The sequence below is a fragment of the Scyliorhinus torazame genome, chromosome 1 (genome assembly GCF_047496885.1).
Source record: "Scyliorhinus torazame isolate Kashiwa2021f chromosome 1, sScyTor2.1, whole genome shotgun sequence".
Taxonomy (NCBI): Eukaryota; Metazoa; Chordata; class Chondrichthyes; order Carcharhiniformes; family Scyliorhinidae; genus Scyliorhinus; species Scyliorhinus torazame.
This window is the reverse complement of record NC_092707.1, coordinates 316,401,351-316,418,689: the sequence shown is the minus strand read 5'-3', so window position 1 is coordinate 316,418,689 and position 17,339 is coordinate 316,401,351. Positions and strand designations below refer to the sequence as shown.

At 52.2% G+C, this 17,339-nt stretch overlaps 1 protein-coding gene across 1 annotated transcript in view; it reads left to right on the top strand.

The window, feature by feature from the left end:
* The window catches only part of LOC140424427 (uncharacterized), a 134,717-nt gene that overhangs the window by 65,313 nt on the left and 52,065 nt on the right, over positions 1-17,339 (top strand). Inside the window, exon 2 of the mRNA XM_072507865.1 lies at positions 886-1,066. Within this exon, the coding sequence (XP_072363966.1) occupies positions 886-1,066 (181 nt within the window). The remainder of the gene's footprint in view (positions 1-885; positions 1,067-17,339) is intronic.

Here is a 17,339-nt window from a genome sequence, read left to right as displayed (position 1 = left end):
CCTGCACATCTTTGGGTTGTGGGGGCGAAACCCAGGCAAGCACGGGGAGAATGTGCAAACTCCACACGGACAGTGACCCAGAGCCAGGATAGAACCTGGGACCTCAGTGCCGTGAGGCAGCAATGCTAACCACTGCGCCACCATGTATCCTCTTTTAAACCTAGTTATTTTGCTCCTGTCCCTGGAAAACTATTCCCTCCCAGGTAGCTTACAGCCAACTCGATTTGCTACAATACCTCAATATGCGTTATTTTACTTAGCCTTGGCTTGAAGTTTGTCTTGAACAAAAACTCCACCATTTCCCATTCCTGTGGTCCCTTTCTCCATCTTAGAATGCCCCCCCCCCCCCCCCCCCCCCCCACCCCAACCAATTCATAAACAATCTGCTAGAGAGCAGTATTAATTGCTGGCTCTGTTTCTCCACCACAAATCATCTCCTTAAACACTTGCCATTTCCACTTGCTCACTGAGCATTAGATATTGATTCATATCCATATCCTAACTCAAATCCTTGTTTCTCATCCAGGTTTCCATTTCTCTTTCGAGCTCATCTAATCCATGAGGTCTATCTCCTGCTCCTCAGCTCATTCATTTTGGCCACCTAAGTTCCTATTCTGACCCTTCATTCGAGCTGATATTGTAAAATATTCCCTATACTGAAGCACTGTTTCCTGCTTTCAAAATTGGCATCTTCAAGACTCTACAGTGTGCCTAGCAACAAGCTATTTGCCGATCTTCTTTGTCGAAGAATGCACATACTGCATGGGATCAAATTCAAGAGAAAATAAAGTACCTTTGAGTAGTGGAGGGGCTACATGATACAATATATAAATAAGGAGGTTTATTCTGATTCGTGCTTCTGAGTAACTTGCTTTATGGTTTCAGCCCAAACGGTTCAGGAATATTCTATAGAGTCCAAGATGGTTCCAAGCCCCTCCCTCAACGTCCAAGATCACCAAATCGGAATAAACCTCAACCACATTATGCAAGATGCATTAGAAGTAACACGAGATTTATAAATGAGCCATTCGCATATATGGAAACTGAACCTACAATGTCAAAGCAGGTAGGTCTAGTGGTTCATACACCCATCATTCTACTGTCTAATTATTACTTAATTTATATTAAGTATATATCTAATTTAAGTTTGTAACCTACAAAAATATTATATAACTCTTGTATTCATTAGTATGGTTTGAACAACAACAAAAACTTGCATTTACGTACAACCTTTAAGCTAGAAAAATGTCTTATGGTGCTTTGCAGAGCAGCAGTGAAAAAGCTGACACTAAGCAAGGCAAGCGATATTAAGGAAAGGTGATCTGAAGCTTGATCAAAGATGTTGGTTTTAAGGGGGATTTTATCAAAGAGATGGAGCAGTTTAAGGGGGCAATTCCACCCTATAGGGCCTCAGCAAGAAGCCATGGCTATCAAAAATGAGTAGAAGGTGGGGATGAAAAAGAGGCCCAAGTCAGATAAACAAAGAAGTTCTTGTGGATTTGTAGGGCTGGAGGAAGTTACAGTGATAGAGAGGGCAAATGTTATAGATTAATTTAAACACGGTGAGGATTTTGAATTTGAGGCACTGGAGAATTGCGAGCCAGTGCAAGTTAGCAAAGACATGGGGCGCGATTCTCCACCCCCACGCCGAAGTGGCCGCGCCGTCGTGAACGCCGTCGAGGTTCACAACGGCGCGGAACAGCCCCGGTCGCGACCAATTCAGGCCCTGACAATGGGCCAGTATCAGGGCCGCGTCATCTACCCGCACGAGGCCTTGTCGCCCGTGTAAAAGCGGCGCCGATTAGATAACGCGGCCGGCGCCGCATAACGGACGTCATCCGCGCATGCGCGGGTTGACCGGCGCCAACCCGTGTATGCGTGGTTGCCGTCCTGTCCACATCCGCCCCGCAAGAAGATGGGGGACGGATCTTGCGGGACGGCGGAAGGAAGGAAGTCCTCCTTCAGAGAGGACGGCTCGACGATCGGTGGGCACCGATCGTGGGCCACCCCACATTCAAGGTGAAGGCCGGTGCAGGATCCCCCCTCGCCCCCCCACAGGCCTCCCCCCCCAGCGTTCACGCACCGCCCATGACTGTAGCGACCAGGTGTGGACGGCGCTGGGGGGTACCCCGCAGTTTTGGCCTGGCCGCTCGGCCCATCTGGGCCTCAGAATCGCGGGGGTGCCGGAGAATCGCCATTATGGGTATCTCCGTAGAATCTCCGGCCTGCGGCCCACAAAACTCGACTGGCCCGTTCCCGCCGCTCGGGAGAATCGCGGGAGGGCGTCGGACTGGCGGCCCCGGGAATTTCGGCGGCCCAGGCGATTCTCCCAACCGGCGTGGGAGTGGAGAATCGCGCCCATGGGTGATAGGTTAAGGTGACTTACCTCAGAATAACATATCGGAAGTAGTGTACTGGAATAGCAATCCGGTATATTTTGACAGAGGGGAACAACTAGAGACAAAATATGATGATATCGTGAATAAAAAAATGCAATTCCAAACACATATTCTCAAATATGAGTTAAAATAAGTGTTTCCTAACAAATCAATACCTTACTGTCAATCGTATTACCTAGAGGATAACCTGGATTGATTTTGTATATCTTCCAATAGTTGTAGTGGGGAAGTCAGAAAGTTGATTTGACAAAGAGTCATCCAGGCTCGAAATGTTACCTCCCTTCTCTCTCCACAGATGCTGTCAGACCTTCTGAAATTCTCCAGCATTTTCTGTTTTTGTTTCAGATTCCAGCTCCCGCAGTAATTTGCTTTATTAGAAAGTTGCTTGCCTGTCCATACACTCCATAGGAAATTATGTTTTTTTTTTAAATTCCAACAAATATTCTAGTATTTATTTTTTCTAAAATAGGTTAAAAGAAGTTTTAGATGCTGGGAATTTGATCAGTTTCTTGTCAATCTTGCATTTCTTATTAGATGACTATCACAGTTCTCAGCTGATCAATCTAAATAGCCCAGCATTAGGAATAATTTTGTCTTGAAAAAAAAATCTTCAATTGAACTCTGTGGAATGTAAACAGGAATTGTGTTTTGCCCTCTCGTACAAGAATGGACAATGTTGATCCAGGATGGGTAAATAGGATGGGTTAGGCTATAGTGAATCTGAATGGTATGCCATATCTTCACAAATAAAAATTGAAGTTAAACATTTTGTATTCACACAATCACCTAAAGCTGGAAGTGTACTCATCTCCACACTGTGATTAATACATGATTCTTGTACAGTTGTTTTGTTCGTAATTATGTTACTAATTATGCTCCATAGCAACAACATTCATATTTACATGCACTGATACTGGATAATTTACATATCTTCGCAGCAATGCAGTTGATAGGAATTAGCTTTAGTAATGATATAAATATCAATATTCACTTATCTCATATCTTTAGACAGGAATAATAGTTCTATATTGGATATTTCCTGCACAGCTACACACAAAAAATGAACATTGTAATCATTAGCAGGTGTGTTATTTTCCACTATTCTTTTCTTGTCAGCTGATAATATTACAATAATACCTTTTTAAGGTTTTCCCCTTCACGTAATATGACCAAACTCAATGGTCAAAAGTATATCCATTAGGAGAAAAAGATTGAAATTACTAATACTATTAGTAAAATCAACAAAAATAAATAAATGCAGACGCAGAATATTGAATAAAAAAGAATCAAAAATGTCTCGAGCTGTGCTCTCTGGGTGGGACAGCCTCTTGGGGGTTCAGCTATTCAAAAACTGCGCAAATTTTATTGATGTAGATTTGTAATGCCACCCAAGTCCCTCATAAGAGCTGTAATCTTGGATGGATGCTTAACCATGTTATTGAGAATTGTGTGCCTCACTGTCATCTTTTACACAGCATGTACAAAACCTACTAAAACATACCATACTGATTCTCTCTATTTATCTGGTGTCCCCTGCTGCATTAAATATTTTATCCACTTTGAGTAAATGTTTGTTACATTATGTATTCCTGCCAAATGGAAGCAGTTGCCACTAAATAAGTAATTTGTACATCGCGTTATGCGTTGGACAATGCAGTTTTTTCATGTCACACCTTTTTCAAAATGTACTACATTGCTATTCCAAAACTCTACGATCCATATCTTATTTTGCACCAAGTCACTCTCACCTTGCACCAAGTCACTCTCACCTATCACCCTGAGTAATTCCTTTCAAAGATAGTGGACAAGATTCTATGGCCTGCCTGTTTCTACTGCCTGTTTCCCGACAGCGGGAGCAGGATCTTCTGGTCCCGCCGCTGTCAATGGGATTTCCCATTGAAAACATTCCACGTTGCCAGGAAACCCACAGCAGGGTGCACCATCACCAGGACCAGAAAATCTTACCGATGTGAACAGCTGGAAGATCTCGACAAAAAAAATTTAAGAATGGGAAATAATCTGGTTGCATTATACCTAGCTGTCAACACCGTGGTGAGGACCTCCGGTTGCGGCTATGCAGAGCTAAATCGCACGTTCGGCAGCTCCCGCTTGGAACGGACATTTGGGCTCTTTTCAGGGCCCCCAACGGCATTTTTTCAACATTTCCCGGTGTGGGAAGAAGACTGCAACATTCCCCCGACAGTGTATGGCTTGGACCAGGAGAGGGATGACTAAAAAAGTGGTGGTGAAGCCAAAGAAAGTCCGAGGGAAGAAGAGCAAGATGCCGGCGAGCGGAGACCAGGCAGCGTGGATGCAGTGGGCGCAGGAGCAGCAGGAAGTTATCCAGCGCTGCTTCAGGGAGCTCAAAGCGGACCTGCTGGAGCCGATGAAGGCTTCTATTGATAAGCTGCTGAAGACGCAGATGGCCCATGGGGTGACGATCCGCGAGGTCCGACAAAATATCTCAGATAACGAGGACGAGATCTTGGGCCTAGCGGTAAAGGTGGAGACGCACGAGGTGCTCCACAAGAAATGACAGGAATGGTTCGTGGAGATGGAGAATCGGTCGAGGCGGAAGAATCTGCGGATCTTGGGCCTCCCGGAGGGGCTGGAGGGGTCGGACGTGGGGGCCTATGTGGTCATCATGTTAAACTCGCTGATGGGAGTGGGGTCCTTCCAGCAGGGGCCCCGGGAGCTGGAAGGGGCCCATAGAGTGTGAGGAGGCCCAAGGCTAATGAGCCGCCGCAGGCGGTGTTGATGCGGTTTCATCGGTTCGCTGATCGGGAGTGCATACTCAGGTGGGCCAAGAAAGAGAGGAGCAGCAGGTGGGAGAATGCGGAGGTTCGAGTATATCAGGACTAGAGCGTGGAGGTGGCGAAGAAGAGGGCCGGGTACAACCAGGCGAAGGCGGTGCTGCACAGGAAGGGGTGAAGTTTAGCATGCTGCAGCCGGCGCTGTGGGTCATCTACAAGGACCGGCACCATTATTTTGAGTCCCCAGAGGAGGTGTGGGTCTTTGTTCAGGCCGAGAAGCAAAACACAAACTGAGGGTCGGGATGGGGGGTCGGGCATGGGGATGGTCGGGGATTGTTGTTGTTGTGTTACAGTTTGAGGGGGGGTTCTTTGTTCTTGTTTAGTTTTGGTTTGGTGTGGGTGGTTAGGGTGGGTTGGGCACTGTTTTGGTTGGGTCTGTCGGGTGGGTTCTTGGAGGGGGCCAAGTAAACGGAGTAGGGGGTGGATGGCCGGTAGGGGGGATGGGGCCCCGCGGGGGAGGGTGAGGCCCGAGTCGGGGTGAGGGGACTGGGCCAGTAAAAGGAGCTGCGACAGAGGAGGCGGGGCTGGGCAGGTGGAAAGCGCAGGCTTTTTCCCACGCTGGAGGGTGCGGGGAAGCGCGGGTTTATTCCCGCGCTTGGGATGGACGGGGGAGGCGGAGAGCCTGCTGGTGGGTAATGGAGGGGAGGGGCAGTCCCACAATGGGAGGAGTCGAAGGAGAGACGGGAGCGGCCGGGGTCAGCAGGAGTCAGCTGACTTGCGGGAGTGCAATGGGGGGAGCAATGCAGCTAGGAGAGGTCCTAGCTGGGGGGGGGGGGGGGACTGGGTTGATGCTGGTATGGTCAAGGGGGCGCTGGAGCAATTAGAGGGGGTTGGGACGGGGGTCTGCTGCTGTGGGGAACGGGCCGGGCGGGGGGTGCGGGCCTGTGGCTGGCCGAGGAGGGGTTATGGCTAGTCGGCAGGGTAGGGGGGGGCGGGTAGCCCCCTGATGCGGCTGATAACCTGGAACGTAAGGGGGCTGAACGGGCCGGTTAAGCGGGCCCGGGTGTTCGCACACCTGAAGGGGCTGAAGGCGGATGTGGTCATGCTCCAGGAGGTGGCAGACCAGGTAAGATTGAGGGAGGGGTGGGTCGGCCAGGTGTTTCATTTGGGGCTGGATGCCAAAAATCGGGGGTGGCGATCTTGGTGGGAAAGAGGGTGTCGTTCGAGGCGTCGAGCATTGTGACAGACAATGGCGGCAGGTACATAATGGTAAGTGGTAAGCTGCAAGGGGAAAGGCTGGTGCTGGTCAACGTGTACGCCCCGAACTGGGACGATGCGAGTTTTATGCGGCGCATGTTGGATCGGATCCCGGACTTGGAAGTGGGGGGCCTGATAATGGGGGGGACGGACTTTAATACGGTGTTGGAACCGGCACTGGATCGCACCAGGTCTAGGATGGGTAGGAGGCCGGCGGCGGCTAAAGTGCTGAGGGGGTTTATGGACCAGATGGGAGAGGTGGACCCTTGGAGGTTTGCACGGCCGGGGTCTAGGGAATTTTCATTCTTCTCGCACGTCCATAGGGCCTATTCCCGGATCAACTTTTTTATTCTCCCGGATCAACTTTTTTGTTATGGGCAGGTCGCTGATTGCGAGAATAGAGGATACCGAGAACTTGGCAATAGCCATTTCGGATCATGCCCCCGCATTGGGTAGACCTAGAGCTGGGGAGGAGAGGGACCAGCGCCCGTTGTGGCACTTGGAGGTGGGGCTGTAGACGGACGAGGAGGTGAGCGAACGGGTCTGAAGAAGCACAGAGAGATATCTGGAGGCCAACAATAACGGGGAGGTCTGAGTGGGGATGGTCTGGGAGGTGCTGAAGGCGGTGGTTAGGGGAGAGCTGATCTCCATTAGGGCCCACAAGTAGAGGAGAGAGCAGAGAGAGAGGGAGAGGCTGGTGGCGGAGATGGTGAGGGTAGACAGGAGGTATGCGTAGGTGCCGGAGGAGGGACTGTTGAGGGAGAGGCGTAGCCTCCAGGCCGAATTCGACCTGTTGACCACCAAGAGGGCAGAGGAGCAGTGGAGGAAGGCCCAGGGGGTGATTTATGAATATGGGGAAAAGGCAAGTCGGATGCTGGCGCAGCTAGGGAGATTGGGGGAGTTAAGGATAGGGGGGGAGTATGGTGCGGAGTGGGGTTGGCATCAATGGGGTCTTCAGGAACTTTTATGAGGAACTGTATCGGCCCGAGCCCCCACTAGAGGAGGGAGGGATGGGCCGCTTTCTGGACCAACTGAAGTTCCCAAAGGTGGAGGAGGGACTGGTGGTGGGATTAGGGGCCCCGATTGAGTTGGAGGAGCTGGCCAAAGGGATAGGGAAGGCACCGGGGCCGGACGGTTTCCCGGTCGTATTTTACAAAAAATATGTGGACCTGCTGGGCCCGTTGCTGGTTAGGACATTCAATGAGGCAAGGGAGGGGGGGGGCATTGCCCCCGAAGATGTCCCAGGCACTGATCTCCTTGATCCTGAAGTGGGACAAGGATCCTCTGCAGTGTGGGTCTTACAGGCCGATTTCATTGTTAAATGTAGATGCCAAGGTGCTGGCGAAGGTCTTAGCCACGAGAATTGAGGATTGTGTGCCGCAGGTCATCCACGAAGACCAGACGGGATTCGTGAAGGGGAGGCAGTTGAACGTGAATGTGCGGAGGCTCCTGAAAGTTATAATGATGCCGGCGAGAGAGGGGGAGGTTGAGATAGTGGCGGCAATGGATGCTGAGAAGGCCTTCGATAGGGTGGATTGGGGGTACTTGTGGGAGGCGCTGAAGAGATTCGGGTTTGGGGAGGGGTTCGTCAGGTGGGTTAGGCTGTTGTACGAGGTCCCGATGGCGAGTGTGGCCACGAACATGAGGAGGTCTGAGTACTTTCGGTTGCATCGAGGGACGAGGCAGGGGTGTCCCTTGTCCCCCCTGCTCTTCGCGCTGGCGATTGAAGCCCTGGCTATGGCACTGAGGGAGTCGAGGAACTGGAGGGGGCTGGTGTGGGATGGGGAGGAGCATAGGGTGTCGCTCTATGCGGACGACTTGCTGCTATATGTGGCGGACCCGGTGGGGGGAATGCCGGAGGTAATGAAGATCCTCAGGGAGTTCGGGGATTTCTCAGGGTAAAAGCGCAAAATGGGGAAGAGCGAGTTGTTTGTGGTTCACCCAGGGGACCAGGAGAGGGGGATTGGCGAGCTCCCACTAAAAAGGGCGGAGAGGAGCTTCAGGTATTTGGGGGTCCAGGTGGCCAGGAGCTGGGGGGCCCTACATAGACTTAATTTCACGAGGCTGGTGGAGCAAATGGAGGAGGGGTTTAAGAGGTGGGGCGCGTTGCTGCTGTCCCTGGCGGGTAGGGTGCAGTCAGTCAAGATGACGGTGCTCTCAAGGTTTTGTTCCTGTTCCAGTGCCTCCCTATTCTTATCCGAAGGCCTTCTTTAGGCGGGTCAACAGGAGCATTACGGGGCTTGTGTGGGCGCGAGGGACTCCGAGGGTGAGAAGGGTGTTCCTGGAGCGGAGTAGGGATGGGGGGGGCTGGTGCTGCTGAACCTCTGTGGGTACTACTGGGCCGCCAATGCGGTGATGGTGCGCCAGTGGGTGATGGAAGGGGAGGGGGCGGCGTGGAAGAGGCTGGACTCGGCGTTTTGTGAGCGTACGAGTCTGGAGGCGCTGGCAACTCCCTCCAATGAGGTATACCACGAGCACGGTGGTGGCGGCTGCCCTCAAAATTTGGGGGCAATGGAGGCGGCACAGGGGGGAAGTGGGGGCCTCGGTGTGGACCCCGATACGGGGGAACCAGCGGTTTGTCCCAGGGAGAATAGATGGAGGGTTTTCAGGGTGGCACAGGGCAGGGACAAGAAGGTTGGGGCACCTGTTTGTGGGTGGGAAGTTCACGAGCTTGAGTGAGCTGGAGGAGAAGTACGGGCTCCCCCCGGGAAACGCCTTTAGGTATCTACAGGTAAGTGCGTTTGCCAGGTGGCAAATGGTGGAATTCCCGCTGCTGTCGCCATGCACGGTACAGGACATGGTGCTCTCGGGGGCGTGGGTTGGTGAGGGGAAGATCTCGGCAACATACCAGGTGATGCAGGAGGAGGAGGAGGCCTCGGTGGAGGTGCTGAAAGGTAAGTGGGAGGAGGGGTTGGGGGAGGAGATCGAGGAGGGGACATGGGCAGATGCCCTAGGGAGGGTGAACTCTTCCTCTTCGTGCGTGAGGCTCAGCCTCATACAGTTTAAGGTGCTGCACAGGGCACACATGACCGGGACAAGGATGAGCCGGTTTTTTGGGGGTTAGGACTGATGTGTTGGGTGTTCTGGATCACATACAGGTCACCAACACTTGAAATAGTGCAACACTATTTTATTGAATCATTAACTGTTGAAACATACTCAGACTGTGGGTGAATACGATACTAGCTTTAACTAAAGACTTTTGCCTTGTCCTAACCAGACGATGCACTCAGCACATGGTGAATGTCTGTGTTACAGGCTGTAAGCTCTGTCCTCCTAGCTAGCTGCAACTCGAATGAGCGGGAACTCTGATGCCCCCTGTCTTTATAGTGCGTGTACTCTCACTGGTGATTGGCTGTGGTGTTGTGTGCGTTGATCGGTTCCACTGTGTGTCCATCAGTGTGTGTCTGCACCATGATATACTGGTGTATATTATGACATCCCCCTTTTATTAAAAAATGTACCTGCGTGGCAATAAATAGTGTGTGGTGAATGTTCCTGACTACGTGTGTGCGAAATATTTACAGGACTATGTACATGAAAACTAAGCTATTTCCATGGGAAGGTGCCTGGTGCAGAAAAACAGTGTGTCACCAGAATAACGAGATGAACACGCTATGCAAACCACTTGAACGATTAAACGGGAGAACAGAACAAATCAGAAAGTCCATAAGTTCACAAAGTTAACAAATTAAGTCCCTGAGGTGGGCGACGAATTCGGGTTGACCGCCTCAAGGGTGGGTCGTGAGCCGCCGGCTGAAGAGCAGGCTGACCTCGTCAGAGTGAGGAGGATGCAAAGTGACCGGAATCTCTGAATAATCCAGGTCAGGGACAACAGGAGGGCGTGGCACTGGTGGAGGATCATGTAGCGAGCACGGAACGAGAAAAAGGGCACGTCGATTGCGGCGCAGAATGGAGCCATCCGGTAGACGAACCAGGAATGAGCGGGGGGCCACCTGCCGAAGGACCACGAAGGCAATTGCAGACCAGCCACCATCCGGAAGATGGATGCGGACATTGTCATCTGGAGCCAGAGCAGGGAGATCAGCTGCACGGGAGTCATGAGCCGCCTTGTGCTGTGCACGAGACAGCTGCATTCATTGAAGGACCGGAACGTGGTTGAGGTCTGGGACATGAATGGACGGCACCGTTGTCCTCAGGGTGCGACCCATGAGCAGCTGGGCTGGCGACAGGCCAGTGGACAGTGGGGCCGAGCGATAGGCCAGCAAGGCGAGGTAGAAATCGGACCCAGCATCGGCAGCCTTGCAGAGGAGCCGTTTGACTATGTGGACGCCCTTCTCCGCTTTGCCATTGGATTGGGGGTACAGGGGACTGGATGTCACATCCACAAAGTTGTACCTCCTGGCAAAGTTGGACCATTCCTGGCTTGCGAAGCAGGGGCCATTGTCCGACATCACAGTGAGTGGGATGCCGTGTCGAGCAAAGGTGTCCTTACAGGCACGGATGACTGCAGACGATGTGATGTTGTGTAAACGTACCACCTCCGGGTAGTTTGAAAAGTAGTCTACAATCAGGACATAGTCCCTGCCCAGCACGTGGAACAGGTCGATGCCCATCTTGGTCCAAGGGGACGTGACCAACTCATGGGGCTGTAGGGTCTCACGTGGTTGGGCCGGCTGGAAGAGCTGACAAGTGGGGCAGTTGAGGACTGTGTTGGCTGTGTCGTCATTGATGCCGGGCCAGTACACTGCCTCTCGGGCCCGTCGGCGGCACTTTTCCACGCCAAGATGGCCCTCGTGTAGTTGTTCCAAGACGAGCTGGCACATGCTATGCGGGATGACAATGCGGTCCAGTTTCAGGAGAACACCATCTGCTACCGCCAGATCATCTCTGACGTATAGAACTGCGGGCATTGGCCCTTGAGCCACCCGTCTGTTATGTGGCGCATGACACGTTGTAGCAAAGGGACAGCCGCTGTCTCGCGGTGAATTTGGACGAGGCGTTCATCCGTGGCAGGTAGATTGGAGGCCACGAAGATCACATGTGCGTCAACCTGGCAGACGAATCCCGCTGGGTCACACGGAGTGTTGACAGCCCTGGAGAGAGCGTCAGCAATGATGAGGTCTTTGCCTGGGGTGTATACCAGCTGGAAGTCGTATCGTCGGAGCTTGAGAAAAATACGCTGGAAGCGAGGCGTCATGTCGTTCAGGTCTTTCTGTATTATATTGACCAGCGGGTGATGGTCGGTCTCGACGGTGAATTGGGGAAGGCCGTACACATAATCGTGAAACTTGACGACACCGGTCAGAAGGCCCAGGCACTCCTTTTCTATCTGCACGTAGCGCTGTTCCGTGGGGGTCATGGCGCGTGACGTATATGCAACGGGGGCCCATGATGAGGCCTCATTGCGTTGCAGGAGCATTGCCCCAATGCCGGATTGGCTGGCATCGGTCGAAATTTTGGTCTCTTTTGCTGGATCAAAGAAAGCTAAGACCGGGGCCGTGGTGAGTTTGGTTTTGAGTTCTCTCCATTCGCGCTCGTGGGCAGGAAGCCATTGGTAGTCTGTCGTCTTCCTGACCAGGTTCCTGAGAGGCGAGGTTAGGGATGAACTTCCCTAAAAAGTTGACCATGCCCAGAAATCGGAGGACCGCCTTCTTGTCCTCTGGCGTTTTCATGGCTGTGATAGCAGCCACCTTGTCCGCATCTGGCCGCACACCCAACTGGGAGATGGGGTCCCCTAGGAACTTTAGTTCCGTCTGACCAAACGAGCATTTGGCTCTGTTGAGGCGTAGGCCCTGCTCACGTATGCGTTTGAACATGCGCTGGAGGCGACTGACATGCTCCTGCGGGGTGGTGGACCAAATGATTATGTCATCGACATAGACGCGAACACCTTCAATACCTTTTATCATTTGTTCTATGATCCTGTGGAACACTTCTGAAGCAGATATGATCCCAAACGGCATCCTGTTGTAACAATATCTGCCAAAGGGGGTGTTAAATGTACAGAGTTCCCTGCTGGATTTGTCGAGCTGGATTTGCCAGAATCCTTTCGAGGCGTCGAGTTTGGTGAAGAGCTTGGCGCGAGCCATCTTGCATGTGATCTCTTCGCGCTTGGGAATTGGACAATGCTCCCTCATGATATTGCGATTCAGATCTTTGGGATCAATGCAAATTCTCAGCTCGCCGGAAGGCTTTTTTACACACACCATGGAACTGACCCAGTCGGTTGGTTCCGTAACTCTGGAGATCACTCCTTGGTCCTGGAGGTCCTGCAGCTGCTGCTTGAGGCGACCCTTAAGGGGTGCTGGGATCCTGAGAGGTGCATGCACCACAGGCGTGGCGTTCTGTTTGAGTAGGATCTTGTATGTATATGGGAGCGTGCCCATGCCTTCGAAGACGTCGCGGTGCTGGTCGATGATGGTGTCGAGTTGCGTCCTGAAGTCAGCGTCCTGGAAGGCAGACGTGTCATCAGGAGAGAGAGAGTGCACTCACTGAACGGGGTTCAATAGCTTGCATGCCTGTGCGCCAAGCAGGGAGTCTTTCAAGGAGCCCACAATCTCGAAAAGAAGGATGGCTTTGTGTGGCCTGTGTGTCACTTCAAGTTGGCACGAGCCGCTAGCAGGAATGACGTTGCCATTATAATCCAATAGCTGGCAGGCTGATGGAAGGATGGCTGGTTTGACATGAAGGCTTTGGAAGTCAGACCACGCCATGAGATTGGCGGAGGCACCAGTGTCCAGGCGGAATCGTATTTGGGACCGGTTGACCATCAGGGTGGCACACCACTCATCGTCTGGATCGATGCTGTATACCGACAGCGGCTGGTGTCTTTGCTTCGGGGACAGCATGTTTTTCGTTACGTCACCGACTCGAAAAGGCGCCTTCGGGTCCTCGGTGTCACTGCTGTGTGGGAGGTCCGCATCGGACTCGGTGACCGTGGGTTGAATTGCCCGAACATTCCTGCGAGGCTGGCTGAAGCGATATGAAGTGGCAGGCTGAGCTGCTCGGCAGAAGGCAGCATAGTGGCCAACTCTGCCACATCGTAGGCATTGTCGAGATTTTCAGGGCATTGTCGCTTTAAATGGGCGGAGCCACAGTTGCCGCACATCGTGATGTCAGCACGTTCGTGGTGCGTGCCTGCGCATTACGTTCCTCCACGTTGCCGTCCCCTCATTTGGTGCGCACAAGCGCGGGAGTCCACGAAAAGCGCACAAACTGGCCGCCCTCATCCAGGCTGAGGCCCTGGAGATGCTCAATCACTTGGACCCGTTCCGCCTCGTGGGGACCTTGCCGCGCCGTTGCAGCTGCTTGTATATGGGAATACCGACTCGTGGCGTTTTCATGTAAGACACAGGTCTCGATGGCGGTCGCTAGGGTGAGTTGCTTTACTTTGAGGAGCTGCTGACGTAGGGGGTCCGACTGAACACCGAAAACGATCTGGTCGCGTATCATGGAGTCGGAGGTGGGCCCATAGCTGCAAGACTGCGCAAGGATGCAGAGGTGCGTGAGAAAGGATTGGAAAGGTTCATCCTTATCTTGCAAATGCTGCTGGAACACGTAGCGCTCGAAACTTTCATTCACCTCTACGCTGCAGTGAGTGTCAAACTTGAGGAGGACCGTCTTGAACTTTGTTTTATCTTCATCATCTGCAAAGGTGAGAGAGTTGAAAATGTGGATGGCATGGTCCCCGGCCGTGGAGAGGAGAAGAGCAATCTTCCTGGTGTCCGAGGCGCCCGCCCTGTCTGTGGCTTCGAGGAAGAGCTGGAAGCGCTGTTTGAAAATCTTCCAGTTGGCCCGAGGTTGCCGGCGATGCGGAGCGGCGGCGGCGGGCTGATGTTGTCCATGTTACAGGATGACGGAATGCTGGCGGAAGGCAGATCACTTGCAGGGAGGTCTAAGAAGTGCTAATATCCCTCAACTCCTGGTATCATGATGTGTTGGGTGTTCTGGATCACATACAGGTCACCAACACTTGAAATAGTGAAACATTATTTTATTGAATCATTAACTGTTTAAACATACTCAGACTGTGGGTGAATACGATACTAGCTTTAACTAAAGACCTTTGCCTTGTCCTAACCAGTCGATGCACTCAGCACACGGCGAATGTCTGTGTTACAGGCTGTGAGCTCTGTCCTCCGAGCTAGCTGCAACTTGAATGAGCGGGAACTCTGATGCCCCTGTCTTTATAGTACGTGTGCTCTCACTGGTGATTGGCTGCGGTGTTGTGTGTGTTGATTGGTCCCAGTGTGTGTCTGCACCGTGATATACTGGTGTATATTATGACAAGGACAGGTGTGTTAGGTGCTCAGGGAGCCCAGCAAACCACATCCATATGTTCTGGGCATGCCCAGCGCTGGAGGAATTTTGGAAGGGCGTAGCGAGGACGGTGTCGAGGGTGGTAGGATCCAGGGTCAAACCGGGCTGGGGGCTCACAATATTTGGGGTTGCAGAGGAGCCGGGAGTGCAGGAGGCGAAAGAGGCCGGTATTCTGGCCTTTGCGTCAGGCCGGTATTCTGGCCTTTGAGTCCCTGGTAGCCCGGTGAAGGATTCTTCTTCAGTGGAAGGATGCGAGACCCTCAAGCGTGGAATCCTGGATCAACGATATGGTGGGGTTTATTAAATTGGAGAGGGTGAAATTTGCCTTAAGGGGATCGGTGCAAGGGTTCTTCAGGCGGTGGCAACCGTTCTTGGACTTCCTGGCAGAACGGTAGACAATGGTCAGCAGCAGCAGCAACCGGGGGGGGGGGGGGCTGTTGGGTTCTATTTTATTTTTGTTTGTCTATACTGGGGGATCTGAGGGGGTATATATATTTGCCATGTTTGCTGTGTGTTTCGGCAGGTGTTAATATATTATTTATGTATAGGGGGAGGGGGGCACTGGGTTGTTTTGTTTTGTTTTGTATTTAATTCTATTGGGTTCCTTTTACATTTTGTTGTTGATATTTTGTGAAAAATAATTTTAAATTTTTTTTTTTAAAACACCGTGGTGAAAATTTTATAGTCCCCTGCTGTGGCTTTGCAAGCGGGATGGGAGTGGAGCTTAAAATTCCCTGAATGGCTTACCCACACCCCTCCCCAACCTGTCCAAGATTTTGAGGGGCATGGGCAAGGCTTGGGCCAGCCCGTCCACCCTTTCCCCAGTTGAGACCCTTGGAAATTAATGACCACATTTTTTTTTTAATAAACATTTTATTGAGGTATTTTTGGTATAGTGACAACAACAAAAGAAACAATATACATGAAACCATAAACATAGTGCAAAAGCCATTTACCGCTCGTACAGGTCCCACCCTTATTGACACCCCCTACTCTAATCGCGCCCCCCCTCCCCCCGTCTGCTGACGATTAATTTCCTGCAAAGAAGTCGACGAACGGTTGCCACTATCAGTGACCCTCTCAAGGCAAACTTGATTTTCTCCAAACAGAGAAAGCTAGACATGTCCGATAGCCAGGTCTCCGACTTCGGGGGCTTTGAGTCCCTCCATGCTAATAGTATCCATCTCCGGGCTACCAGGGAAGCAAAGGCCAGAACGTCTGCCTCTTTCTCCTCCTGGATTCCCGGGTCTTCTGACACCCTGAAAATCGCCACCTCTGGACTCAGCACCACCCTTGTTTTTAACACCATGGACATGACATCCACAAAACCCTGCCAAAATCCTCAAAGCTTTGGACATGTCCAAAACATGTGGACATGGTTCGCCGGTCCTCCCGCACATTTTGCGCACCTGTCCTCCACCCCAAAAATTCTGATCATCCGGGCCACTGTCATGAGAGCCCGGTGAACAACCTTAAATTGTATCAGGCTGAGCCTGGCACATGTTGCAGATGCGTTGACTCTACTCAACACGTCTGCCCCTAGACCATCCTCTATCTCACCTCCCAGCTCCTCCTCCCACTTGCGCTTCAGCTCCTCGGTCTGCATTTCCTCTGACCCCATAAGCTCCTTATAAATGCTCCATTCTCCTACCTACCCTTTGGAAACTACCCTGTCCTGAATCCCCCGAGCGGTAGGAACGGGAAGGTTGACACCTGTTTACGAAGGAACGCCCTCATACTCTGAAAGCTCCCCTCTATGAACATGTCCCCCATCCTCTTAATCCCCGCTCTCCGCCATAACCGGAACACCCCGTTCATACTCCCCGGGGCAAACCGGTGATTATCACATATTGGGGCCCAGGCCGATGCTCCCACATGCCGCCTCCACTGGTCCCAAACTCTCAGGGTCGCCACCACCACTGGACTGGTGGAGTACCGTGCCGGCGGGAACTGCAGAGTCGCAGTTACCAATGCCCCCATACTGGTGCCCTTACATGAAGCCGCCTCCATACGCACCTATGCCGACCCCTCCTCCACCACCCACTCCCTGATCATGGCTATATTTGCCGCCCAGTAATAGTGACTAAAATTTGGCAGCGCCAGCCTGCCCTCTCCCCAACTGCGCTCAAGCATTACCTTCCTTACTCACGGGGTAAGCCCAGCCGAAGCCCATGATCACTCTGTTGACCCGCTTAAAAAAGGACCGCGGAATAAAGATTGGGAGACACTGAAATACAAATAGGAATCTTGGGAGGACCGTCATCTTCACCGTTTGCACCCTCCCAGCCAGAGACAACGGACGCGTGTCCCATCTCCGAAAATCGTCCTTCATTTGGTCCACCAGCCGGGCCAGATTCAATTTATGCAGCCGGTCCCATTCCCGCGCCACTTGGATGCCTAGGTACCTAAAGCTTCCCTCTACTAACCTAAACGGCAGCTCTCCCTGTCGCCTCTCCTGTCCCCTCACCTGGACCACCTCAGTCTTTCCCATATTAAGCTTATATCCCGAAAACCAGCCAAATTCTCCTAGAGTCCTCGTGATTTCTTCCATCCCCTCTATTGGGTCCGAAACGTACAGAAGCAGGTCATCCGCATAGAGCGAAACCCTGTGCTCCAACCCAGTATCTCCCACAGATAGTCGCATTCT